The sequence below is a fragment of the Hypanus sabinus genome, chromosome 8 (genome assembly GCF_030144855.1).
Source record: "Hypanus sabinus isolate sHypSab1 chromosome 8, sHypSab1.hap1, whole genome shotgun sequence".
NCBI lineage: Eukaryota > Metazoa > Chordata > Chondrichthyes > Myliobatiformes > Dasyatidae > Hypanus > Hypanus sabinus.
The window spans coordinates 107709808-107737778 of record NC_082713.1 but is presented as its reverse complement, the minus strand read 5'-3'; the positions used below and the strand labels follow the sequence as shown (position 1 = coordinate 107737778).

The 27971-nt window shown below is 41.8% G+C and overlaps 1 protein-coding gene and 1 long non-coding RNA gene across 3 annotated transcripts in view; one reads left to right on the top strand and one right to left on the bottom strand.

Moving 5' to 3' along the window:
- Positions 1–27611, bottom strand: part of osbpl8 (oxysterol binding protein-like 8) — a 227818-nt gene extending 200207 nt beyond the window's left edge. For both annotated transcript variants that reach the window (XM_059977553.1, XM_059977554.1), the window contains exons 1-2: positions 27570–27611; positions 25169–25259 (exon numbers count right to left, since the gene is read on the bottom strand). In XM_059977553.1, the coding sequence (XP_059833536.1) occupies positions 25169–25259; positions 27570–27596 (118 nt within the window). In that variant the 5' untranslated portion in view covers positions 27597–27611. The remainder of the gene's footprint in view (positions 1–25168; positions 25260–27569) is intronic.
- The window catches only part of LOC132398318 (uncharacterized), a 67418-nt gene that overhangs the window by 27214 nt on the left and 12233 nt on the right, over positions 1–27971 (top strand). The gene's annotated exons all lie outside the window — the stretch shown is intronic.

Here is a 27971-nt window from a genome sequence, read left to right as displayed (position 1 = left end):
TTAACATATACACAGATTTTACTTCCTTTGGACTTCCCCGACAGGGAGTTCCTGTCTGTCAGAACAGAGTTATCCTGTCGAGTTGAAATGCCAAGTCGGGCATGTTGTTGTTTAACCATGTTTCATTGAAAACCAGAATGCAGCAGTTTCTTATCTCTTTCTGTGTGTTCTATGTGTTCATTATCAGTCTCAGTAAATCCATTTTATTTTCGAGCGAGCCGACGTTGGCTAGGAAAAGTAATGGTATTACTGGTCTGGTCGGGTAAGCTCTCAGCCTAGATAACACCCCAGCTCTCTTGCCATGTTTCTGCTCTCTCTCAGGCTGCCTACACCATTATTAACTCTGCTGCTGGCAGATTAAATGTACGTTTGTTTAAGAGTTCCACAGTGCCGATCGACTTCTGGGAAGATGGCGACTGCTTAGCTGCTTCAAACTTTTGTTTCGTTATTTTCGCTATCTTTGCACTAAATGTCTCCATTTTTCAAACCTTAGTTAGGAACTTTATTTGGTTTCTTTCACTTGCCTATGAACACATCTACCTTACAACGTCTAACAAGAGTTCTAAAACCGGGAGAAAGGAAGTTGCTGCTCTGTCTTCTGAGACCCTCGCTGCGCTGGAACAGCACCGTGATGATATTTTAAAGGAATTTAGGACCGCTTTCAAACAGCTGGAAGCCAAATTGGATCGGATCAACAATAGAGTGGACGAACATGCTGAATACTTATCTCATATCGATTCAACTTCTGAAGATTTAGAAAGTCATGTTCGATACTTGGAGACTCTCTGTTCCAGTCTAGAGGGAAAATATAACAATCTTCTTTCCAAAATGGTGGATTTCGAAAATCGGAGCAGACGCTGTAACCTTCGAATTCTTGGGTTGCCAGAGGCCACCGAACAGGGATCAACCGTGAAACTTTTCGCCAAGTTTCTCTGTGAGATATTCGGGAAAGATTTGCTTCCGAATCCGCCTGAGCTCGAAAGGGCACACAGGGTCTACATTCCCCCCGGAATTCTGGGCTCCCGCCCGTGACCGGTAAATTTGTGCTTTCATCAATACCAGGTAAAACACTGTCTGATTATGGAGGCATGTCGCAGAGGCACTTTTACTTTCCAAAACATAGCCATTCACTTTGTAGAGGATTTTGCACCTCAGATCCTAAAGATGCGCACTGAGTTTAAAGGCGTAATGAAAGTGCTTTTTGATCGTGGTTTTAGACCGTCGCTTCGCAAACCTGCCGTTCTACGAATCACGCTTAGTACTGGAAAATATAAGTGGTTTAAGTCAGTGAAGGAGGCTGAGGCATTTGTTGCAAGTCTTCCGGCTATCCAGCCATCTTCGGAACCCGATCGGTCCTCCTAAAATGGTGGATAAGGACCTCTCGTAATAAAATTACTTTTTCCGGACTCAGGCTTCACTTGAATCACTCAGTCATTATTTACTGAAACTCTAAGGGCTGTTGACAATCTCTCCCTGGATTTGGTGTGCCTTTCTTTTAAATAGACATTCTGCGCTTAATGTTTCCCTATGGACGTTAAATAGTACTTTTGTAATCTATCTTATTCTTGTATAACTTTATCTATAGAGTTCTACAATTGACTCTAACTTGTTTTGGAGGTTTGAAGTCTTTATTGAAGGCCTCCCTGTTTGTTGGTTTACAGTTTAATTGCTGATTATTTTATTATTTTTTTTAATTTATTTTTTTCAATTTTTTTTAATTTTTGATTTTTTTTCCTCTCTATAAATGGTTGATAAGTACTCTTCCTGAATCTACAATTTTCCCCTCCCTTTTTTTTTCTTTTTGTTTTCTTCCTTTTTTTCTTTCCTTTTTCTTCCTTTATTCTTCCATAATTTTTCGCGGGTAGGTTAGTTTTGGTTTTCTTCCGATTTTCTCTGAATTAAGTTTTATATTTCTGCAGAAGATATTCCAATTTGTAGTTATGTTTTCTAGTGCATAAACTAGTTACTATTTGCTATAATATTTATACGGAACTGCTGTTAATGACACAGATCTGGAAGTTATATTTGGGTTAATTTTTTTGGTAGAGCTAGCTGCTTTTTTTGGTAGCCGTCTAGTTTTGGGTTGTGTGGGTGGGGTGAGTTTTCCAGTTCCAACATCATTCACTGTATTTATTGTTTTTCTTTATTGCTCAGGACATGTTTATGTTTTGATTTTACGAATCTATGTTTATATTTCTGCTCCCAGACTGCTATTGTATTGCTTGACTTTTTATATGCCTGCTGCCTTTTATGCATTAGTAATTGATAATGGCTAGTGCACTTAAATTCGTGAGCTGGAATGTAAAGGGATTGAATCACCCTGTTAAAAGGAGGAAGGTATTCTCACATATTAAACAACTCAAAGCTGACATTGCTTTCCTTCAAGAAACTCATATTTGTTGTTTTGATAACTCCCGGCTTCTGTCAAAGTGGGCGGGTCAGCATTTTCATTCATCCTTTGCCGCTAAAGCTAGGGGAGTCTCCATTCTTATTAACTCAAATATTCCGTTTGAACTCCATAATAAAATATCTGATACAAATGGCCGTTTTATTATTGTTTCTGGTAAACTATATAACACCAAAGTTGTACTAGCAAACCTGTATGCCCCCATCTTTGATGATGTTAACTTTTTTGAACGTTTTTTTTCCTCACTACCAGACTTAAACTCATACTCTCTTATACTGGGTGGTGACTTCAACTGTTGGTTAGATCCTAATCTGGATCGATCGTCCTCTGTTACCAGATCACCTACTAAATCTGCCTTAGCTATCCAATCATTTCTCTCTAATTTTGGTATCTCTGACATATCTCCTTCATCCTACTGAGAGAGATTATTCTTTTTTTTCCACATGTTCACCATACCTTCACTAGAATTGACTATTTCTTACTCGATAACCAACTTATTCCATTTGCCGACTCTTGTGAGTATCAGAGTATATTGATTTCTGACCATGCCCCAATTACTCTCTCTTTAAACCTTCCTGGTCTCCCTCAGAGGAATAAACACTGGCGGTTTGATTCAACTTTATTATCGGATGATGATTTTCTAAAATTTATGAAGGATCAGATAACTTTTTATTTTAACACTAATCCATCACCTGAAGTGTCATCCCAGATATCTGAGGGGTCAAATAATCTCTTACACCGCAAATCTCAACAGAAGATCCTGTGCAGACCGATTAGACCTCATTAACCAGATTAAAGAATTGGATCAACTGTATGCTCAAACTAAGAACCCTGAACTATACAAGAAGCGTGTAGAACTCCAAACTAAATTTAATGTTCTGTCTACTCAACCTGTCGAACGCCAACTTCTTGAAAGCAAGAGTCGCTTTTACATTCATGGGGATAAGTCTGGTAAATTTCTAGCCAATCAGCTGAGGCGCTCCAAAGCCAATCAACATATTACAAAGATCCGGAAGGAGAACAGAGACTTTACATCAGATCATTTGGAAATTAATGATGCATTTAAAAAATTTTATTCTCAGCTTTATTCCTCTGAATCTTTGAATGACAATATCTCTGTTGATCAATTTTTAAATAATCTGAATATTCCTTCACTTTCATCTGATTTTAAAGCCAAACTTAATGCACCTATATCATCAGAAGAAATATCTTTTGCAATTTCTGCACTGTCCTCAGGGAAATCTCCTGGACCTGATGGGTTCCCTGTAGAATTTTATAAATCATTCTCTTCACTTCTTTCTCCTCAGTTACTTACAGTATTATCTGACTCGTTTAATTATGGCAGATTGCCACCCTCTTTTAATGAGGCATCTATTATTCTCCTATTAAAAAAAGGGTAAAGACCCAACAGAGTGTTCCTCGTATAGGCCAATTTCTTTGCTCAATGTTGATGTAAAGATCTTAGCTAAAGTTCTGGCTTATAGATTAGAAACCGTTATTCCCTCTATTATCTCTGATGACCAATCAGGTTTCATTAAAAACCGTCTCCCTTTTTTTAAACATTCGGCGTTTATTTAATATTTTATATTCACCCCCAACTGGGATTCCTGAATGTGTTATTTCCCTTGATGCAGAGAAAGCATTTGATCGTATAGAGTGGAACTACCTTTTTGCAGTCTTAGAAAAATTTGACCTCGGTCAAAGTTTCATCTCTTGGATCAAATTGCTGTACCTGTGTCCTACTGCTTCTGTTTTAACTAATTTTCAGAAATCCCAGGTATTTAATCTCAAATGTGGCACCCGTCAGGGATGCCCTTTAAGTCCCTTTCTCTTTGATTTGGCTATAGAACCTTTGGCGATAGCATTTCAAAATTGTCCTGAATTGACCGGGATTTGGAGAGGGGGTGTTGAGCATAAAGTTTCTCTTTATGCTGATGACTTATTACTCTTTCTCTCAAATCTGTCTACATCCTTACCTCCAATGTTTTCACTTCTTGACCAGTTTAGCCAGATCTCTGGCTCTAAACTTAATTTACATAAGAGTGAACTTTTCCCAATTAGTAAAGAAGCACAAGAATTAACATTTCGTGATCTCCCTTTTAAAGTAGTCCATAATCAATTTACTTATCTTGGAATTACAGTCACAAGGAAGTTTAAAGATCTCTTTCGTGAAAACTTTGCCAATCTTTCATATACTATAAAACAAGTGTCTGGTACAATGGTCACCTCTATCTATGTCTTTGGTATTAATGTTGTTAAAATGTATGTTCTCCCCAAATTTTTATACTTATTTCAATCTATCCCAATTTTTATTCCTAAATCTTTTTTTGACTCCTTAGACTCTATTATTTTGTCATATCTGTGAAGGAATAAGCGCTCTAGAATTAGTAAAATCCATCTCCAAAAATCTAAAAAAAGAGGGTGGCATAAACTTTCGTTTATATTATTGGGCAGCTAATATACGTTGTGCTACCTTTTGGTCTTTTTTCCATGGCCGAGTGCCCTAACTGTGTGGCAATGGAGTTGAGCTCCACCAAAGAACTATCTATCTCTGCACTTCTTGGCTCTGCACTCCCTAGTAGTCTGTCCAGATTAATAGCTAACCCTCTTGTTAGACCACTTTGCGTATATGGGCTCAGTTTAGGAAATGTTATGGTTTCCATGGTTTTTCCGTTTCCAGCCCTGTCGTACATAATCACCTTTTTCTACCTACTACGTATGATTGAGCATTCCATGTTTGGTATAGGAAGGGCATTAGGCATTTTGAAGATCTTTTCATTGATAATCGCTTTGCTTCTTTTTTGCAGCTCTCTGTTAAGTTCAATCTGCCCAATGCTCATTTTTTTAGATATCTCCAAATTAGACACTTTATTGCTCCTTTAATTCCTAACTTTCCTGAAATGCCTGCAAAAAATGCTATGGACTTATTTCTTTCCATTAATCCACTCGGTAAAGGTTTAATATCAATTATTCGAGATAAGTTAGCAGCCTTACGATGGGCCCCTGTGGATAAAATTAAAATGGCATGGGAGCAGGATTTAAATATCTCCTTATCTGATGAGAGTTGGGACTCGATTCTCAAATCGATTAACTCAACCTCCCTTTGTGCTCGCCATTGCCTTTTACAGTTTAAGATTGTTCATAGAGCCCATGTGTCTAAATCTAAACTATCTCGATTCTACCCTAACATTAGTCCGCTCTGTGATAAATGCAAGAGGGACGAGGCCTTTCTCATTCATATGTACTGGTTCTGTCCTAGCTTGGAGAAATTTTGGAAAGATTTCTTCACTACATTATCGTATATTCTGAATCAGCACCTAGAACCAAAACCCTTAATTGCTTTGTTTGGTTTCTGGGGCGAGACAGATTTACGTCTGAGTCCGACCAAATACCAAATATTATCCTTTGCCTCTCTCCTGGCTAGACGCTTGATCCTCCTTAGATGGAGAGATGTTGCCCCGCCCACTCATTCTCAATGGCTTAACGACATTATGGCCTGCTTGGACCTCGAAAAAATCCATTATTCAGTTCTTAATTCGGATTTAAAGTTCTATAAGGTCTGGTGACCTTTTATCAAGTACTTTCATAACCTTCCTCTTGACTAGGGTTTTTTTTTCTTTTTTTCGGTCCCTTGCTTTCAGCTCCCTTTTTTTTCTGGTAGTAGGCATTATTATCCTCTGTTGCTAAGTGTACTCACAGTCTGGGAGTTTGATTGTCCTGATTTATATTCTCTATACTGTGTTGTGGTTGGTCTGGAGTTTTTTTATTGTGTTGTGGGGTTGGGGAAGGATACTAAGTTTACTTGTCTTCAATTTAGGTGCTTTTTTTTAAAATTCTCTTTCTTTGTATCATATTGTCATTGTATGCTTAATTTTGCACTGTATTAATGTTCCTTATTCTGATTTGGGTTTTTTTTAATTTGTAAAATGTATAAAAAAAACTAATAAAAAAAAGAGTTCCACAGTGCCGCATTCACTGAACTTTGGACAACTGAAATCCCTGACTAGAAACTTTCAAACTCCTAGAACTTAAAGCTAGCACCATTATTGGGAGCAGGAGAAGCCGCTGCATCTCTGTGTGTCGCCATCATAGGAAAAGATTGTCTGGGTGCTCCAGTTTCCTCCCACATTCCTAAGATATATGGTTAAGGTTAGGGTTAGTGAATTGTGGGCATGCTATGTTGGCGCCAGTAACCTGACAACTTTTGCAGCCAGCCCTCGGCTCCCCCTCAGATTGTGTTGGTTGTTAATGGAAAACATTGCATTTCACTGCATGCTTTGAGGCACATGTAACAAATAAAGCTAACTGTTAATTTAAAAATTCTGTTTAATCCCTTCCATGGATGCTGCCTGTCTTGCTGATTTTCTCCAGGATTTTGAATGTGTTCAAAGCAAACTTGGTTCCATTATAGTCAACAGTTAGGTCTGCAGCACCGATCACTTGGACACCTGCCAATCACAGCCTCCTAATCCAAAATAATCTCTTTATTCCTACTCTTCACTTCCATATTTCAAGTAAATTTCAGTTCATAGCAGTACTGTGCACTCTAACTTAGCTTAATAAATACTTATTCAGCGCATTATCAACTGTTGCTCGAAGTCCAGGCTCATCAAATGGTTCGTCTTCTCTATTTTGAATTGGAAAATTAGTTTATTATTGGCACATGTACAGTGAAATACAGATCAATTCACTGCAACAGTGCAAAAGAAAGTAACAGAATACAGTGAAAGAAGCCAACAAGGTGCAAGGTCATAATGAGGTAGATTGTGAGGTGAAGAGTCCATCTCACCTTACTAGGGGACTCTTCAATATTTTATAACAGAGGGAAAGAAGCTCTCCTTGAGCCTGGTGGATGTGCTTTCAGGTTTTTGCATTCTCTGAGAAGGGAGGATATCTGGGATGAATGATTGATAATGCTGACTGCTTGACTGAGGCAGCAAGAAATATAGATAGAGTGCAGGGAGAGGGCTGATTTCCGATATATGCTGAGCTATGTCCACAACTCTCTGCGGTTTCTTGCGATCACAGGTTGAGCAGTTGCCATACCAAGCTGTGTTGCATGTGCACAGAATCAGAATCAGGTTTGCTATCACTGACGTAAGTTGTGAAATTTGTTGTTTAGTGGCAGCTGGACAGTGCAGGTATAATAAATTAGTGTTACAATAAAAATAAATCAATACCTAGTGCAAAAGACAAGTAGCAAGGTAATATTCATATACCTACACAAATCTGACAGTACAGAGGAAGAAACTATTGCTAAAATGTTGAGTGTGTCTTCAGGCTCCTGTTCTTCCTCTTTGTTGGTAATAATGATTGTAATAATGAGAAGAGGACATGTCCCTGATGGTGAGGCTCCTTAATGATAATGCCGCCTTCTTGAATCACAGCTCTGGAAGATGTTCTCAATGGTGGGGAGGCTTGCACCTGTGGTGGAGCTGGCTGAGACTAAAACCCTTCGAAGCCTCTTACAATCATTGGCGCCTCCCTACCAGATGGTGATGCAACCAGTCAGGATGATATCCACAATACATCTATAGAAATGTACTAGAGTCTGTGGTGACATATCAAATAGGATGCTTTCCATGGTACCAAAATCCTCAGTGAAGTACCATTTGTGATTTTTTTACCAGTTGAATTAAGATATGCATGGTAGCACCATATAAAATGGTAAAAGGAATCAGATGGTATGATTTGGTAAAGAAAAACTGGTGAAAAAAATTTTACCTATGTTTTCTTGTTTCATTTTCACAACAGGCACACAATCAAACTTGTACAATGGGGTGAAATTCTTTCCTCTGCTGTCCAAGCAGCATTTGAAGTCTCAGTTCAATGCTGTACAAGTAGAGATGTACCTCAGTACATCTACCTCAGACACAGTATAATATATTAAGAAAATGTCAGACTTATCTTATGGGAGACTCTTTTGAGGGTTGGTTTGACGACATAATGCTGAAGTATTACAGAAGACGAAGACGAACACACACACACACACACACACACACACACACACACACACACACACACACACACACACACACACACACACACACACACACAGTGCTGGTTAACCTAAACTTGTTTTACCATTGTTTTCCCAAGCCATTTGCCTCAACCAATTTTCCCTTTAATTTGTTTAAATTTCCAATTCCCAAAACAAATCTTGGTTTGATATTACAGACACATTGATAAGCCAACATTAACAGATGACATAAGAAACAGAAGGCAACATAGGCCATTGTTTCTTGCACCTGCTCAAAACATAGATATACTTACACACTCGTGCAACTTTAATATCATTATTAGCTCTCAGTAATTAGCTCTCTTACAATCAAAAGACTTGGATTTGAGTACCTTTGGAAGAAACTGGATTAACCATTCATTATCAGATTTGGCTGGCCGTAATTGAGCATCAGAGCTTGAAATGAATTGAAGTACACTTCACAATTACTTTGTCCACTTGAAAGTTTACTCCAATGTTTTCATCCACTTTACTGGAATCGGTATTGGCTTATTATTGTCACATGTATGAAAGTACATTGAAAAGCTTGTCCTGCATACTATTTATACAGATCAGATTATTACACAGTGCATTGAGCTAGAATAAGGTGAAACAATAACAATGCAGAATTACGTGTAAAAACTACCAAAAATGCTTAATGCAGGTAAATGATAAAGTGTAAGATCATAATGAGGTAGACTATGAGGTCAAGAGTCTATCTTATTATTCAAGAGTCTCATAACAGTGGGATAGAAGCTGTTTTGAGCCTGGTGGCATGTACTTTCAGGCTTTTGTATCTTCTGCCCGGGGAGAGGGCAGAAGAGAGAACGTCTGGTTCCTGTGATATACTAGGCTGTGTCCACAACTCTCTGCAGTTTCTTGCGATCACATGTAGAGCAGTTGTAAACTAACCCATTATGCATCCAAGTAGGATGCTATATATGGTACATCAACAAAATTTGGTTAGGGTCGACAGGGACATGCAAAATTTCTTTAGCCTCCTGAGGAAGTAGAGGTACGGTGAGCCTTCTTTACTGTGACATCAGCATGGTTGGACCAGAACAAGCTACTGGTGACATTCACTCCTAGGAACTTGAAGCTCTCACCCTCAACACCATTGATATAAACAGGATCACGTACACCCTCCCTATTTCTGAAGTCAATGACCAGCTCTTTTGTTTTGTTGACATTGTGAGAAAGGATGTTATTATGACATCATGCCTCTAAGCTCACCATCTTTTTCCTGATCTCTAACTCATCATTATTTAGGATAACACCCACAGTGGTATCACCTACAAACCCGTAGATGGAGTCAGAACAGATTCTGGCCACGTAGTCATGACTGTACAGGGAGCAGAGTAGGGGGATGAGGACACAAACTTATAGAGGTCTGGTGTTTAGAATAACCATTGTGAAGGTGGTACTACCGTGCTTACTGATCATGGTCGGTTGGTGTAAAGTCAAGGGACAAGGTGCAGAGGGAGTCATTAACTCCCAGGGTCTGGAGTTCGGCAAGGAGTTTGCTTGGCAGAACTTAACGGTCAGATATATGTATCTTTACCATCCAGCTACTTCAGAGATGAATGTAGGTCCAGGGAGATGGCATCTGCTATTGACCTATTTTGGCAGAAGACAAATTACAGTGGATTGAAGGTGTTTCTCCTATGCCCCACCCATTTCCATCGAAAATGCTCACTGCTGTCTTCAACCCCTTTGAAACTTGAAGAACATAGAGGACGTAGTGAACACAGGTCCAGCTTTCCATCTTCAAATCTCTAAACTTCAGCTCATGTAAGACCCTCCTGACTATTCTAACCCACATCAAAGCCCAGTTTACACATCATCTGTGTTTGCTAAACACCAAGGATTCCCAATCAACAAGCAAATCCTTTCACTTGTTTCAATCCATTCATAACCACTATTACTTTAGCTTCGCCAACTCCTTGTTCACTGCACTATCTTTTTCAGCAGACCATGTTGGATCTTTGGAATTCTCAACCCCAGGTTAAACAATTTAGGGTATTTAAAAAGGACCTCAATACCTCAAGAATACAGAATTGAGGGTTATGGGGAACTGGAGAGAAGAGGAGATCAGGCCTGGGCTGGATCAACCATGATTATACAGAATAGCAGAGCAGGGCAGGATCTCAAGGTAGTACAGTATATGATTATTCAAAGTTTTCAGAACATCTTCTTTCCCTCTGCCATCAGATTTTTGAATGGACAATGAACCAATCTACGAATACTAGAACTCATTATTGTTGTTCTCTTCTTGCTCTACTCTTTAAAAATTCTAGATATTTCTTATTGTAATTTATAGTTTTATTGATTGCTCTGTACCGCTGCCACAAAACAACAAACTTCACAACATACGTCAGTGATATTAAAACTGATTCTGATGATTTATATGTACTTTGATAATACGTTTACTTTGACTAGAGGGCCCAAGTGGCTTCCTCCAATTTCCTTGTACGTCCTTTTCCTGCTGTCCAGTTCACGAGCTCTGCAATTGTACTCCCAAATTGCAGCGCTTATTCATTATTTTTCTTAAGACAAAATTTTATTAAAATCCATATCTATTTCCATGCTCTTGTTTATGTGCAGACAATTCCCTTGTAGAGTATACCTGTGAAGCAAATTGGGGACTATTTTCTAAGTTGTTCCTTCATAGAGCTTTACAGCACAGAAAGCGGTGCCTCAGCCAAACACACTCATGCTGATTTACATTGGCCACATTAGGGCAAAGATGATTCGGTCAAATTCTCTCAGTGGCCACTTTATCAGGTACACCTGCTCATTATTGTAAATATCTAATCAGCCAATCTCGTGACAGCAACTCAATGCATAAAAGCATGCAGACATGGCAAGCGGTTCAATTGTTAATTAGACCAAGCATCAAAACGGAAAAGAAATGTAGTTTAAGTGACTGACTATGGAATGACTGTTGGTGCCAAACGGAGTGGCTTGAGTGTCTCAGAAATTACTGATCCCCTGGGATTGTTACACACAGCAGTCTTACAGTGAATGGTGTGTAAACAAACATAAAATGAGCAGCAGTTCTGTGGGTGAAAACATCTTGTCAATGAGAGAGGTCAGAGGAGAATAGCCAAAAAGATTTAAGCTGACAGGGAAAGTAACAGGAACTGAAATTATACAACAGTGGTGTGTAGAAAAGCATCTTTGAATGCACAGCACAGTGAACTTTGAAGTAGATGAGCAGCTAGGTTCCACTCCTGTATCTAATAAAGTGGCCACAGAGAGTTTACGGCTAAAGAGGCACAACTGAATACCCGGACTATACTTCCACCACATTAACACTCTATTCTACAAATTTATAGGCCTCCATTGCAATCATTCTAAAGCAAGAACAATGCTTCACCTGTACCTTCCCTTTTCTTCAACTGAGGATCCTTCTCTGCCAGAGCTGCCAGGAGCCCGTGATCATCTGTTAAATTTCCTACACTGCTTTGCCTCCCTTCTAGGGGCAGGATAGAATTGAGAAATAGCACCTTCAACTTTATATAAAAATCTGCCCATTTGGGGCAGCTATGAAGGTCCTCCATCTCTGAGGAGTTCAGGACTTCCTTCATCATGTCAGTAGCTTCCCCTTGGTTTTCAGTCATGCAAGTCCTCTGTGGAGACTTAGGAATACCATCACACTCAGATGTAGAAAGATTCATTGCTGTTTCTATATAAGTTTTGCTTTACCAGTCAGCATTGTTAAACCTGAGCTACCTGTTTCTGTTCTTGTCTTTTTTCCATCTCTTTCACCATGCACTTACAAAGAAGTCACAGCAATGCCTCTACTTTCTTAGAAATTTGTGCAGATTCAGCATGTCATCTAAAACTTTGACAAACTTCTATAGAGAGTGTCCTGACTGGTTGCATCAATGCCCAAGAACAGAAAAGCCTACAAAAGTAGTGAATACAGCCCAGACCAACACAGGCAAAGCTCTCCCCACCAATGAGCACACCTAGAAGAAGCACAACCACAAGAAAGCAACATCCATCATCAAGGACCTCCACCATCCAGGCGATGCTCTCTTCTCACTGCTGCCATCAGGGAGGGGGCACAGAAGCCTCAGGTCCCACACCACCATAATTAGGAAAAGTTATTAACCTACAACCATCAGACTTCTGAACCAGTGTGGTGTGGAAACTTCAATCACCCTAACACTGAACTGCTTCCACAACCAATGGACTTACTTTCAAGGGCTCTACAACTCGTTCTCGGTATTGTTTGTTGATGTATTTACTTATTTTTGTATTTGTACAGTTTGGTTGTAGTTTTTCATTGATTCTATTGTATTTATTTGTTCTACTGTGAATGCCTGAAAGAAAATGAATCACAGGATAGGATATGGTGACATACAGTACACGCATTTTGATTTTTAAAATTACTTCAAAGCTGTCATCTGACCTCTCCCACTTCCAGATTCTCACAAACCTACCCTTGTGTGCTCATGTCCCTTCTCATTGCATTGTAGGATCAATTTAATTTCTTGTTCTGAAGAAAAGTTATTGATTAAAATATTAATACAATTTCAGCTCCACAGATGTTGCCTAACCAGATGAGTATTTCTAGTGTTTTCTTTATTTTCTGATTTCCAGCATCCTTGGTATTTCAGAATCAGGTTTATTATCAATGACATATGTCATGAAATTCATTGTTTTGAGGCTGCATATAGTGCAATACAGTACAATACTATAAATTACAATAAAAACATTAAGTTGTGAAAAAAAGACCAAACTAATGAGGTAATATTCATAGGTTCATTCTCCATTGAGAAATCTGATGATGGAGGAGAAGACACTGTTCCTAAGATATTGAGTGTGTGTCTTGAGGCTCCTGTCCCTCCTATCTGATAGTAGTAATGAGAAGAGGGCATGTCCAGAGTGGGTGGATCATTTTTGAATTATTAAAGGCAATTTTTGCAGTCTTGGATATCAAATAATATGCAACACAAGGTCTGTTAAATCAAATCAAGAGATCATAAAGATTGGGGTAAGAACTGTATAGTTAAACTAAATGATCCCTGGTGATATTATGATGAATGCAGAACTTTAGAAGTGCCATAATGAAAGGAATGATAGCTGAAATAGTTGAAATACTTTACAGTTAAGTGATTACAAGACACAAATGTACAATGTGTGTATGAGGATAATTGCCCTGAGCTTGTTAATTAGGTAGCACTTGAGGTATAGAATTGATTGGGTTTTAATCATACGCGTGTTAAACTACCGTAAATTCCGGACTATAAGCCGCTACTTTTTTCCCCACGCTTTGAACACTGCAGCAACACAGCGGCCTGTACTACGGTGCGGCTAATGCATGTTTTTTTTCATGCCACCAAAAACATTTTGCCTCGTAACAGTAGACTGTTATGAATCCCGTAACTGGAGAACTTACCAGCAAAGATAGAGAGGTCCGTTGAAGTCTGATGTCACTATTTTCAAACGTTTTATTTATAAAGGGACACAAAAGTAGGGTTAATACATACATTCAGATAGTGCACATCGTCAACACTCAATGTAAAGCGCGGGTATAGTAATACTCATCATTAAGTGAGCTCTGCTGCTGTCTAGGGGTTAATAGATTGTCCGTTGGAAATATAAAAGTCACTCAGAAAGTCTGCCGGCCTCAGCCTGTTGGAAATCGCTGGGTTTCACGTGGGGCGACTGAGAGAGAGAGATTGGGGGAGAAGAGAAAGAACTTGCCGAGTCTTGATGAATCCTCTGTGAAATCGGGGGAGCGTTGGTTTCCTCTCCCCAATGTTAGTTAAAAGGGGTTTCCTGTGATTCCAGCCACAAATTCCAATCCCGGAATCTAACGCACGTGGCTTCCTTCAGAATGGCTTCCCGCTGCTGCGGGACCACTCTCTCGTGTCTTCTGGGTGCGTCTAAGGGGGCTGTCCCCCTGAGACTCTCCTTTATACTTCCTCACGGGGTCGCAGGTGTCAATCAGGTTGGGATGATGCAGTCTCTCTCTCAACCAGCCCACCTTGCCCGAGGGCTTTTCACGTGGTCTCCATGAGACAATAGTCGCTGTCGCCTTATTCTGTATCCCGGGTGGAACGTGCAATTTGTATTGTTATGATCCCAGCCCCCTCCTTTGTGAGAATCGCAAGAGCACCCGTCGAAAGGTGGGGGGGGGGGGTCAGTAGACCCAGTCGGAGAGAGAGAGAGAGAGAGAGAGAGAGAGAGAGAGAGAAACGTATCAAATTGCAGGTCCCACCAGGGATACAGAATAACAACAGCGACTATTGTCTCTGAATGTTTGTATTAACCCTACTTTTGTGTCCCTTTATCAATAAAAACGTTTGAAAATAGTGACATCAGACTTCAACGGACCTCTCTATCTTTGCTGGTAAGTTCTCCAGTTACGGGATTCGTAATAGCACGTTTCTCTCTCTCTCTCTCTCTGACTGGGTCTACTGACCCCCCCCCCCCCCTCGACGGGTGCTCTTGCGATTCTCACAAAGGAGGGGGCTGGGATCATAGCAAGACCAATAAAATTGATGAGTAGTTCACAGAGGCCCAATGAAATTGTATGATAAATCAAGCGCACTTTCACAATTAAATTATTGTAAATCAGTCATTTGTACTCACCCTCATCAACATGGAAAACACTCGAAGAAAAGCATATGATGCAGCTTTTAAGTTAAAGGCGATCAATAACTTTTCCTGGTAGGCTGCAGTATATATATATTTTTACCAGTCGTTAGGAGATATTGGAATGTTGTTCGTGCACTGTTCAGTAAAAAAGTATACGCAAAGTAATTTGTGTGTTACCGATATGTATGTATATTTAAAAGTAGCTGTGTTACAGGCACTGTTTGAAAAAAAGCATTTGCAATATGTATTTGTTTATGTTACCATACGGATTTAATTAAATGTTAAAAAATCCTCACGTGTAATATCTTTCTGTGTAAATATCTCATATTACAACGTGGGACACCTGCGGCTTAAAATCCGGTGCGGCCTGTACAAGTACAAAATTGATTTTCTTTCTAAAATTAGAGCGTGCAGCTTTTAATCAGGTGCGCTCTGTAGTCCGGAATCTACGGTACATTCTGTAGAGTGGAGAATGTTCAAAATAGAAAATTGTTTTAAAAAGAAAATTGAGGAGAAATCACTCAAATGGAAGTCCTCTCCATTGACAAGTCCTTGGGGTCTAAAGTGATTTACATCCACTACTGATCTGTGGGCTCAAAGGTAGCTGAAGAATCTTCTGTGACATATGCTTCAGGTGGGGTGAGTCATCAGGTCATGTTTATTAGGTCATCAGGTGATGTAACTTGGGACATTGTATACTCATTCTATTGTGTATGATGGGTCTTTGAAGTGCTCACCATCTAAATGCCTAATGCAGACTGTAGCAGAACATTTTTGGCGGGGTTTCTAAGTCCTTCATTGAATTTCCTGTGGCTGTCACCATTAAGGGCCCCAAAGAATAACTTGAATGGTGACATATCTCTCATAGTTAGAGAATTTACCCAAAACTAGATACAACAAGCAGAAGGAAATCAAATCAAGGAACTTGCATAGCTGGTACATTTCTTCTGGAAGGTAAAAACAGAAGAGCAAGGTAAATGCATCTCCAAGGTGTACATACAACAATGAGCTAGCCTGACTACTTAACGACTCCCTCTGTGGGATAACCAGTCGCTTCATGAGTCACCAGCTCCTTCTGAGGTTAAACCAGCCAGACAAAGTCATCAACACACAGCTTCAAACTTGGAAGGAAGATCAAATATAAATTCTACTCCAGCCGAAAGCAATTCCATGGACAGAGTACCAACGAGAGACAAACATTTCCAGCAAAATGCCTGGAACACAAGGTCATCATAACCAACACCCCAGTTACTTAGGGAAACAAGCACATGAACTCAGAGCAACATACTCAATCCAAACCTTATCAGTGACAGATAATGTCATTATCCACTCAAGATACCTCTAGATCTCTTGCATCATATCGAGTGCTATTGGCTACAAATCCAATCGTGCTCACCCTGGTTATAATCTTCATCAATATTAGGTACATAAAAGTGCAGGGTGCATTTTGGATAGAACAGAATTACAAGATAAATGCTCTAAGCAGGACAACAGTTTAAAACTGCATAAACTAGACCATAAAACGATGGAGCATAATTAGGCCATTCAGCCCATTGAATCTGCTCTGCCATTCAATCATGGCTGAGTTATTTTATTTTCCAACTGCCTTCTCCCAGTTACCTTTGATGTCTTCACTAATCAAGAACCTATTACATCTGCGGCAATGCATCAGATTCACCACCGTCTAGTTAAAGGAATTCCTTATCTCTGTTCTAAAGGGATATCCTTGTATTCTGAGGCTGTGCTCTCCGGTCCCACTATTGACTAGTGACTCCCTCACTATTGGAAACATTGTAGCGATGTGCTACACACAGCGCTGAAATAACAACATGCAGTCGGTAAGTTGTTTCCAGACTAATTTATTCAAACTTCGCGGCGCTGGCATTTAATCCCTAGCGCCCGCCCTCTCTGGGTGGAAATGACGGCATTACCAAGGTCTTCCCCCGCGCAGTGGCTATTTGTGATCCAGTTCGCCTGCGCAGAAAGTGGGTCGCCACATAACCCCCCCCCCCCCCACAGAACCGGCGATACACCCCCCCACCCCCAATGTCCACAGTCTGGATCAGCCTCTGTTTGGGAGGTCTGCCTCTGCGCTGCAGAGCCTAAACCTCGACCAGTTGCGCCAAGTCCACATGGGCTTGTTTGAGTCGGTCCACCGTGAAAACCTCCTCTCCCCCCCCAATGTCCAGAACTTATGTGGACCCGTTGTTGTTGATCACCCTGAATGGCTTCTCGTACGGCCGCTGTAGCGGTGCCCGGTGTCCACCCCTACGTACAAACACAAACTTACAGTTCTGCAGGTCTTTGGGTACATGGGTCGGGGTTTGTCCATGCTGTGAAGTTGGTACAGGGGCCAGGTTGCCGAGCCTTTCGCGTAGTCTGTCCAGGACTGCTGTGGGTTCTTCCTTTTGCCCCCTTGGGGCTGGTATGAACTCTCCCAGGACGGCCAGGGGCATGCCATACACCAACTCGGCCGACGAGGCATGAAGATCCTCTTTGGGTGCTGTACGAATTCCAAGCAGGACCCAGGGAAGCTCGTCCACCCAGTTAGGTCCGCTTAGGCGAGCCACGAGAACTGACTTTAAGTGACGGTGGAAGCGTTCCACTAGTCCGTTCGACTATGGGTGGTAGGCAGTTGTGTGGTGTAGCTGTGTTCCCAACAGGCTGGCCACAGCCGACCACAGGCTGGATGTGAACTGGGCGCCTCTGTTGAAGGTAATGTGGGCCAGTACCCCGAAGCGTGTTACCAAGGTTGCAATCAGTGCTCGGGCGCAGGAATCGGCAGATGTGTTGGTGAGCGGGACCGCCTCTGGCCACCTTGTGAACCGGTCTACCATAGTTAGGAGGTACCACGCTCCTCGGGACTCTGGTAAGGGGCCCCACAATATCCACATGAATGTGGTCGAACCTCCAGCGGGGCTTTAGTGTGCCGCTGCACCGGCTGTTTGGCACTGTGTGCATGTTCTGGCCCATTCACTGACCTGCTTGCGAAGTCCGTGCCACGCGAACTTGCTGGTGACCAGCCGGACAGTTGTCCTGATAGATAGGTGCGCCAAACCGTGTATGGAGTCAAAAACTCACCGCCTCCAGGCTGCCAGGACGATGGGGCGAGGTTGACCGGTAGCCACGTCGCACAGGAGGGTCCTCTCACCTGGGCCTATGAGAAAGTCCTGCAGCTGCAAACCCGAGACTGCGGTCCTGTAGCTGGGCATCTCGTCGTCTGCCTGCTGTGCCTCTGCCAGTGCTGCATAGTCCACTCCCAGGGACAGGGCCTGGACAGCTGGTCTGGAGAGTGCATCCGCCACGACGTTGTCCTTTCCCGAGACATGCTGGATGTCCGTCGTGTACTCGGAGATGTAGGACAGATGTCGCTGCTGGCGAGCTGACCAGGGATCGGACACCTTCGTGAACCCGAAAGTCAACGGTTTGTGGTCCGTGAACGTGGTGAATGGCCTGCCTTCTAAGAGGCACCTAAAATGCCGGATTGCCAGATACGGTGCCAACAGCTCCCGGTCGAAAGCACTGTACTTGAGTTCGGGTGGTCGTAGGTGCTTGCTGAAGAACGCCAGGGGTTGTCAGCGCCCCTCGATGAGCTGCGCCAGCACCCCACCGACTGCTGTGTCGGATGCGTCCACCGTGAGGGCGGTTGGAACATCCGTTCTGGGGTGCACCAGCATCGTGGCATCTGCCAAGGCTTCTTTGGCTTTAACGAAAGCGGCCGTGGCCTTCTCATCCCAAGTAATGTCTTTGCCTTTACCCGACATCAGGGTGTACAAAGGGTGCATGATATGGGCTGCTGAGGGGAGGAAACGGTGGTAGAAGTTCACCATACCAACGAACTCCTGCAGGCCTTTGACTGTGTTGGGCCGGGCAAAGTGGCGGATCGCGTCTACCTTGGCGGGCAGAGGTGTTGCCCCGTCTTTGGTAATCCTGTGGCTCAGGAAGTCAATGGTATCGAGACTGAACTGGCATTTGGCCGGGTTGATCATAAGGCCAAAATCACTCAGGCGGGAGTAGAGCTGGTGGAGGTGGGACAGATGCTCCTGACGACAACTGCTGGCTATAAGGATGTCGTCCAAATAGATGAACGCAAAGTCCAGGTCGTGTCCATTAGAGATGTCTTCAGGGTGCACCAGGATTTGATGGTATCCCCGGACGAGGTCTACTTTGGAAAAGATTCTTGCCCCGTGCAGGTTTGCTGCAAAGTCCTGTATGTGCAGCACAGGGTAGCGGTCTGGAGTGGTAGCCTTGTTCAGTCTGCGGTAGTCGCCGCATGATCTCCAACCCCCGGCTGCTTTGGGCACCATGTGCAGGGGGGAGGCCCATGGGCTGTTGGACCTTCTTACGATCCCCAATTCCTCCATCCTCTTGAACTCCTCCTTCACCAGGCGGAGCTTTTCCGGGGGGAGCCTTCGTGCTCAGGCGTGGAAGGGTGGACCCTGGGTCGGAATGTGGTGCTGAACTCCGTGTCTGGGCATGGCTGCTGTGAACTGTGGTGCCAGAATCAATGGAAATTCCGCCAGGATTTTGGTGAATTCATTGTCCGACAGCATGATGGAGTCCAGGTGTGGGGCCGGCAACTTGGCTTCACCCAGGGAGAACGTCTGGAAAGTCTCAGCATATACCAGTCTTTTCCCTTGCAAGTCGACCAGCAGGCTGCGAGCTCACAAGAAGTCCGCCCCCTGGAGTAGTTGGGCCACCGCAGCCAGTGTGAAGTAACGAACTGCAGCTGCACTGTGGGGGTGCTATAAGTCTGTATCATGCTGTCGTTTGCGGCCCTCAGGGTGGGTCCTGGCTTCCTGTTGCGGGTGTCGTACCCCATCGGGGCAAGACGCTGATCTCCACTCCGGTGTCGACCAAGAAGCGGCGTCCCGACTGGTTGTCCCAGACGTACAGACGTACAAGCCATAGTCATTAGCGGCAGCTGGCCCCGGTCCTGGCCCTGGCAGGGCAGGCGAAAATGGCGGGCTTTTGTGCCCCACCACTGGTGGTAGAAATACCACTGTTCACTGGCCTCCTCACTCCTGCCTCTGTGTTGTGTGCGCCCCACTGCCGGGCCTGGTTGGGTCTGCTGTTGGGCACATGGCCTGGTAATCTGACCAACGGACGCCACACTCTCCCTCTTGGCTTTCCACAGCATGTCTGCCCGGGCCGCCACCTTCCGGGGGTCGCTGAAATCTGCGTCGACCAGCAGCAGATATATGTCCTCGGGCAGTTGCTCTAGGAAACCTTGCTCGAACGTGAGGCAAGGCTTGTGTCCGTCAGCCAGGGACAGCATCTCGTTCATCAATGCTGATGGCAGTCTGTCTCCCAAACCATCCAGGTGAAGCAGGTGGGCACCCCGCTCACGCCATGAGAGGCCAAAGGTCTCAATGAGCAGTGCTCTGAATGCTTCATATTTGCCCTCTTCCGGGGGCGACTGTATGAAATCCGCAACCTGGGCGGCCGTCTCCTGGTCGAGGGCGCTCACCACGTGGTAGTAACTCGTGGAATCAGAGGATTTACTAGGATGTTACCTGGGTTTCAGCAATTAAGTTACAGAGAAAGGTTGAACAAGTTAGGTCTCTATTCATTGGAGCGTAGAAGGTTGAGGGGGGATTTGATCGAGGTATTTAAAATTTTGAGAGGGATAGATAGAGTTGACGTGAACAGGCTGTTTCCATTGAGAGTAGGGGAGATTCAAACTAGAGGACATGATTTGAGTATTAGGGGGCAGAAGTTTAAGGGAAACATGAGGGGGTATTTCTTTACTCAAAGAGTGATAGCTGTGTGGAATGAGCTTCCTGTAGAAGTAGTAGAGGCCAGTTCAGTTGTGTCATTTAAGGTAAAATTGGATAGGTATATGGACAGGAAAGGAGTGGAGGGTTATGGGCTGAGTGCGGGTAGGTGGGACTAGGTGAGATTAAGGGTTCGGCACGGACTAGGAGGGCCAAGATGGCCTGTTTCCATGCTGTGATTGTTATATGGTTATATGTTATATATCTGCCAAATCTGGAACTGGGCTTCTGCTTGGCTAAACCACACGCATGGTCGCAGCGTCCAGTAAGTTGGCAATTTTAGCGAAACTGCTTGAACAGATGAAGAGTCAGTCATCTTTGGTCCAAATCCCGTTTGGACCATCGGGGTCACCAATGTAGCGATGTGCTACACACAGCGCTGAAATAACGACACGCGTTATTTAAGTCGTTTCAAGACTAGTTTATTCAAACTTCGCGGTGCTGACATTTAATCCCTAGTGGAAATGACATCGAAGGTGCATTACCAAAGTCTCCCCCCACGCGCTGGCTATTTGTGAGCCGGTTCGCCTGAGCAGAAAGTGGGTCGCCACAACATCTTCTTTATGTCCACTTTATCTAGGCCTTTCAATATTCAAGAGGTTATAATGAGATCCCCCCTCCCCCCGCCATTCTTCTAAACTCCAGTGAGTACAGTCCCAGAGCTATCAAACGCTCCTCATACGTTAAGCTTGCAATAATTTGGGCAAAGTTACAAAAAAAAACAAAACACAGACCACTGAAGGAACACAACAGGGCAGACACTATAGAGGGAAATGGACAGTCATTTCAGGTTAAGACCGCTCAATAGGTCTTTAACGGTTGCAAAATGTCAACTGTTCATTTCCCTCCTAGATGCTGCCCAACCTGGAGTTCATCCAGCAGTGTGTGTCTGTTGGTCCAGATTTCCAGCACCTACAAAATCTCTTGTGTCTTCATGAAAAACAAGCAAAAGAAACAAACAAGTCTTAAGCAAAGTTGAATTTTACAAATTTAGTAAAAGAATGTTAGTCTTGGCAGACGAGATAAAGGCTTTGTAGAATCAGGCTTTGTAAACTGGCTTTGTAATCCAATTTTATATGAGTAAAGTCAATTTAGATAGAAATCGGCAGCACAAGGAAGGAAATTAAATGCAAGGAGACATCATGCCGAACAGGGAAAACAGGAAATTAATACAGAATTATTGAAGAAGTTAAGCAGATTGGCAGAAAAGCAGTGAAGATTCACAGTAATTTTAATTATCCTGAGTGATCTTTTGAAAAGAAAACAAACAGTGTTAATATGAACATATTTCTCAATTTATTACAAGGTCATTTTCCTTATTAAAGGTTACAAGGCAAATAGGTCTTATTTTTAAAGGGAGTTCCTTCCCATTTTTACAAAGATTATAATTTTCAGTGTGACTATATCTCTAGTTTGCTTTTGAAGATTATCTATACATTATAGAAAACATAAATCCATCTTTCCACAAAAACAGAAGACTCTACTTAGAACTAAACTGATTTAAAATAGCCTCAACAAAAAAAAGAGAATTGGAAATATATCTACACAATAACTGTTCCAAGATCTACATAGGATAAACGTAATAGAAAGCTATTCAAAAAAATACTATTTACAATGATGTCAATAATCTTTTGTTTAGGAAGGATTTTTACATTACTCAATTGCTGATACGTCCAAAATTAACCTCTTCTTTTTGCTAGCATATCAAAAACAATTATATAAATGGTAGCATTCCTTTTAGTGTTCTAACTGATCGCGGCAAAATATTTAATTCACTGGGTCCATTTAGAAACCATTATGAACATCTACCGCAGGCAAAAATATATTGTCAACTTAGGCAGAAGCTCACAGAAACATTTAATGTTTTCCTGGTGTTGCTCAAATGATTTTCAGGAATAACCTAACTCAGAAGAAGGGTTCATACTACCATAACCATGAAGCAGTGGGGTCGCACAACAGTTAGGCAATGCTATTTTAGCGCCAGTACATGGCTTCAGTTCCAATGTTGTATGTCAATAATTTGTACGTTCTGCCTGTGACTGCATGGGCTTCCTTCAGGTGCTCTGGCTTCCCCCCACATTACCAAGGCATACGAATTAGTAAAGATTAGTAATTGTGGACATGCTGTGTCAGCACCAGAAGCATGGCAACACTTGCAGACATCCCCCTGCAGATCCTCAGACTGTGTTGGTCTTTGACGCAATTGATACATTTCATAGTATGTTTTGGTGTTTCAACGTATATGTGACAAATAAAGTTAATCTTTAATATTAATCTTTAATAACCTTTTGAAACTGGATTCAGAATTTGACAAAGAATTTCATAGTGAATGACGCATCTTTAATGTTATGGAGCTGCTATGGAACAAAGTATTAACCTTTGGTTTTAGAGATGAGGAATGTGACCTCAAGGCAGCATTTGACCCAAGTGGCTGGGGTGTAACCTGTTTTAAAGCATACAAAATACATCTCCATTTACTACGTGATTAACTGCTGGCACAACCTGTTTCCTGATTTCAAGACAAGTTAACCAAAAAAAAGGAAAAAGGACATTCACACTGCCTACAACACAAAGAACACCATGGAAACCAGCCACCTATTCAAGGTTCACTTCAACAGCGCCTTCCAAACCATCAAGATGGACAAGGACAACAGGTACAGGGGAACACCACACCTGCAAGTTCTCGTCAAAGTCGCACAACATCCTGGCTGAGAAATGTATTGCAGTCCTTCATCGATGCTAGGTCTGAACAGCACTGAGAAGCACCTTCACCAGTACAGCAGTGGTTCAAGAAAGCAGCTCACCACCACTCTCTCTGAAGGGCAATCAAAAATGGACAATAAATGCTATCTTTATCACAATGCCCAGATCCCAAAAATAAACTAAAAGAAAATGAGCAAAGCACAAAAACTTGCCTTCTTGAAAGCATAAAGATCTGACACAAGAATAAATATCTTCCAATGAAACAGAATGTTTTATCCAATGACGTTCTGAAGGATGTTTTCCAAAATAAAAACACCCAACAAAACAAGGACTATGGAGTGTTGGGCAATTGAGCTTATGAGCCATAAAACTCTGGTTAGACCACACTTAGAGTATTGTGTTCGGTTCTGGTCATCTCATTATAGGAAGGGTTTGGAAGCTTTAACTAAAGTGCAGAGGAGATTCACCAGGATACTGCCTGGATTATAAAGTATGTCTTATGAGGATAGGTTGAGTGAGCTGGGGTTTTTCTCTTTGGAGCAAAGGAGGATGAGAGGTGACTTGATAGAGGGGTACAAGATGATAAGAGGCATAGATAGAGTGGACAGCTAGGGATGTTTTTTTCTCCCAGGGTGAAAATGGCTAATACGAGAAGGCATAATTTTAAGTGATTGGAGAAGGGAGATGTCAAAGGTAGTTTTTTTTTAAACCAAAGAGAGCGGTAGAAACATGGAACACAGTGCCACGGATTATGTTAAAGGTAGATCTATTAGAGACATTTAAGAGAATCTTAGACAGGCACATAGATTAAAGAAAAATGGGCTCTAGGGAAGGAAAGGGTTAGATTGATTTTAGAGGAGGTTAAAAAGGCCTCTGCTGTGATACGTTTTATGTTCTAAGCACTGAGGTAAGGCTAAACCCATCTTGCATTGATTTAGTACCAGGAATTTCAGAGAGTAAATATACAATGGGATTAGTTTAGTGAAAATGCACTCTAGATATAATAAACATCTGGAAAAAAGTTTCAACAACAAACACACCCAAATCAGCCATTGCTAAAAAAGTGGAAACGAGCCTTCTCAGAAAGTCTGTGAAGAGTCTCTGTACGTCCTCCCCATGGAATGTGAGAGTTTTCCCCGGGTGCTCCGGTTTCCTCCCACAGTCCAAAGACGTACCAGGTAGGTTAATTGGTCACTGTAAATTGTTCCTTGATCAGGTTAGGGTTAATTCAGGTTGTCGTGGGTTGCCGGGGGCACATGTCTTGAAGTGCTAGGAGAGTCTACTCTGTGTTATATCACTAAATAAATAAATGCATTTGGATTACAACTGAATATAAATTAAAAGTGTACATTATTAGACTTCAAGAAACAAGCAGCAATTTGCCATAATTATTCCTATAATGGGATTCACTCTACATTGAAGAGCTAATCTAATTTACCTCAAATATCTTTCATTTCTGATTAAGAACAGGATTAGGTCATTTTATTGTGTCCTCCCCCACCAAAAACTGGCACCAGAATGTATGGCGACACTTACAGACATCCTAAGGATGGGCTGTGTTGATTGTTCACGCAAAAGATGTAATTACATATTTCAATGTACGGTACGTCATAAATAAATAAATCTGAATCTGAAATCATCTAAAATTGTCTGCCAAAACTCACTCACCATCCAGGTTTACACATGATGAATGGCCACTTGGACGAATTACTGCAGAATGACTGACATCCATGGAATTATTCTCAATGCCAATCAATACCTGCAAGATGAGAGAGGAGAAAATTGGAAAGAGTAAAAAATAGAGTTTTTACAATGCTTTCTGTAGAGAATTATAGAATGTCATCCAAATTATAACAATGACACTATCAGTCATAAATGTAAAAATCTGTCATATTTGAATTGCTTTTGAGCAAATGCATTTTTTACATTTGTACATTTGAACAAGTAGCAACCAGCTTGGTAATTTTTCAAAATCAGTGTTCAGGAAACATCCCATCCTTTATCTTAGTACAAACATCTCAAGTCTGTTTATAGGTTAGTGTAGAAATTTGTTCAAAGAAAACTATGAGGAATGTAAACTTCCTTTTATGATTTGTTAGCTAGCACAGAAATGCATTTTAGGTTCATCACAGCCACCAGAGAGGAACATAAAATGTGGGTGACTTCCCAAGACTAATATTGAGAAAGGGCTGCACTATCAGAAGCAGTTTCAGATAAGGTGCTAAGCCCCAACTGCCCTGTAAGGAAGATGTAAAGGATATTGGTATCCTAGCTAATTTTATCTCTTCACCACCAAGGTATCAGTAAGATTGAAAGAGTACAGAGAATATTAACAAGAATGTTGCTGGAACTTGAGGACCTGAACTAGAAGGAAAGGTCTGTGTAAATTAGGACTTTATTCCCTGGAGCATCGGAGAACGATAGAGATGTAGAAAATTATGAGAGTTATAGATAGGCTTTTTCCATTGATGTTGGGTGACACTAGAATTAGAAGTCATAAGTTAAGGGTGAAAGGTGAAATATTTAAGGTGAGACTGAGGGGGAGTTTCTTTACTCAGAGGGTGATATGAATGTGAAATGAGATGCTAGCAGAAGTAGTAGATGCCAGTTCATTGCACTTTCAGAGAGGTTTGTACATGGATGGGAGGGGTATAGAGGGCTATGGTCTATTGCTGCTAAATAACAGTTTGGCATGGACTAGATGAGCCTCAGGGCCTCTTTCTGTGCTATAGCATTCTGTCACAACAGTTTGATATATCTTTAGATACCAAAAGAATCAAAGGACTGGGGAGATGAGTGGAGTTGAGAAAGATCAGTCATGTTCACTGAATGGTACAACAGGCACTACAAGTTGAATATCCTACACCTGCTTTTATTTTATATTGTTATGTTCACAAGAACAGATTATTTATGCATTGGAAACTTGAAGCACAGACAAGTAATATTTAATGAGTTTCAATACAAGTATGTCATATTGGTATTGGTTTATTATTGCACCAAGTTACAGTGAAAAGCTTGTCTTGCATACTATCCATACAGATCAAATTATTTCATAGTACATTGAGCTAGAATGAGGTAAAACAATAACAATGCAGAATAAAAAACAACAAAGAAACTGTAGTTAAGGTAAACTATAAAGTGCAAGGTCATAACGAGGTAGATCGTGAGGCCAAGAGTCCGTCTTATCGTATAAGAAATCCATACTAAAGTCTAATAACAGCAGGGTATAAGCTATCCTTGAGCCTATGGTAAAGTATTAGTTGTTCATTAAGAATCTAACAGGCTAGAGGAGCCAAGGAAACTGGGAACGTACATATACAAACCTGTAAAAGTTGTTGATGCAGGTCACCAAGGCCACAATTAATTCAAACTGAGCTCTGAAGTTTACTTCTAGAGAAGGAGAATTGAAATATCTAGACGCTATACTAATTCTATATTAGAACTCGGCCGACCATGACAAATAGAATATAAAGCATAAAATAACAAAATTTACAAAGATGACTTCAGAACTGGAGGCTTTCTCAGTTTTTTTAAATTATAAAGACCAGTGCCTAACTTACTTGTTTTTTTACCTGACAACATTTGAGCAATATCATACTCCTTCTGCAAGTTAAAATTGACACCAGATCCAGAGAAGTCTCCCCTGGCCTGGGTGAAGGCCTTGTATTTAGCCGATTGCAACACCAAGACTAACTTTAAACCAGCAATCAAGAAACACCTCCAGGCAGAGGCTAATGTTATCCCTCCACTCCCTTGTCACACTCTTCAAAGAACATTGAGTCAGTAATGAAATTTACACTTGCAGCTCACCATCCCATCCTGGCTCAAATCCCTCCGCTTTCTTAGGAGTTTAAGGAGGTTCAGCTTGTCACTGAACAAATGAACAGACTTCTACAAATGCACTGTTGAAATATTATAACTGGTTGCATCATGGTCTGTAATGGCAGTTCAAATATGCAGGGACATAAGAATTGCAGAGCAGTGGACCCTGCTCAATACATCATAGTCACATTGCCCACCACCAGTGGCAATATTGACAGAAGGTGCTGACCCAACAAGAAATACTTACTTGGAGTATTGTGTTCTGCCTGGTCATCTCATTATCGGAAGGATGTGGAAACTTTAGACGGGGTGCAGAGGAGATTTACCAGAATGCTTCTGAGGATGGTTGAGTTAGCTAAGGCTAGCTTTCAAGCGAAGGAGGCTGAGAGGTGTATTTGATAAAGCTGCACAAAATGATAAGAAACATAGATATAGCAACACACACCAAATGCTGATGGAACACAGCAGGCCAGACAGCATCTATAGGATGAAATACAGTCGACGCTTCGGGCCGAGAACCTTTGTACTCCTGACAAAGGGTCTCGGCCCAAAACGTGTCGACTATACTTCTTCCTATAGATGCTGCCTGGCCTGCTGCATTCCACCAGCATTTGGTGTGTGTTGCTTGAATTTCCAGCGTCTGCTGATT